The sequence below is a fragment of the Plasmodium reichenowi genome, chromosome 3, assembly GCF_001601855.1.
Source record: "Plasmodium reichenowi strain SY57 chromosome 3, whole genome shotgun sequence".
NCBI lineage: Eukaryota > Apicomplexa > Aconoidasida > Haemosporida > Plasmodiidae > Plasmodium > Plasmodium reichenowi.
Genome location: NC_033648.1, coordinates 28,136 through 28,996, shown reverse-complemented (window position 1 = coordinate 28,996; position 861 = coordinate 28,136). Strand labels below are relative to the sequence as shown.

The window sequence follows — 861 nt, the reverse complement described above, 5'->3', positions numbered from 1 at the left end:
TTTTTTTTAATCTTGCCTTTTCGCTTACCCTAATAGACATAAGAAAAAAACGATTGTTATAATATAATATTTTTGAATCATTTTATGTTTAATATTATTCTTAATTTTGTTTGGTTCTTTATTTTGACTGCTAAATGAATTATATGTATATTTTTTCATTTCTGCATAATCAAGGTAGTTTGAAAAAGTTCGGATAAGTTTATTAGAAATGTTACTAATAATGAGCATATTTAAAGAGTTCTTTATGAGTTTAAGTATAAATAAATAAATAAATATATATCTATATATATATATATATATATATATGTAAAAAAGAAAAAATCTGTATTGATATTTTCACATATGCTAACTATATATAGATATAAAAAGATACAAAAGGCTTTCGTATTTTAATATATTATATAATAAGAAATATATTTATATATATATATTACAAAAATAAAATATCGTTAATAATATCTAAATATTTTTTTATCTAATTTGAATAATAAAAACCATTGAAAAATGAGACTTGAATAATATAAATGAAACGGATTAAGAAAATCAAAAGAAAAGAACGAATAATAAAAAAAATATATTTAATTATGGTAAAAATGAATAAAAAAGAATTATTGCTTAATTTTTTTTAGATTGGTTCTTATATTATTTTAGATATGTAAAATAAATATTATTATTACAAAATTAATGTATTATAGTATATATTTATTTATTTATTTATTAAAAAAATTTATACTTAAATAATTATTATATAAATTTTTAATAATTTATATGTTATTAGAAAAAATAAAAATAAAATATATAGAATATATTTATATATTTATATATATTTTATTTTATTAATATTTCATATAAAATAGTACT

General features: G+C 14.1%; 1 protein-coding gene across 1 annotated transcript in view; it reads right to left on the bottom strand.

Annotated features, from left to right (window-relative positions):
• The window catches only part of PRSY57_0300900 (putative exported protein), a gene marked incomplete at both ends in the record, with an annotated part of 1,335 nt that extends 1,107 nt beyond the window's left edge, over positions 1 to 228 (bottom strand). The window contains one exon of the mRNA XM_020114444.1: positions 29 to 228. Within this exon, the coding sequence (XP_019970811.1) occupies positions 29 to 228 (200 nt within the window). The remainder of the gene's footprint in view (positions 1 to 28) is intronic.
• Positions 229 to 861: the final 633 nt, after the last annotated feature.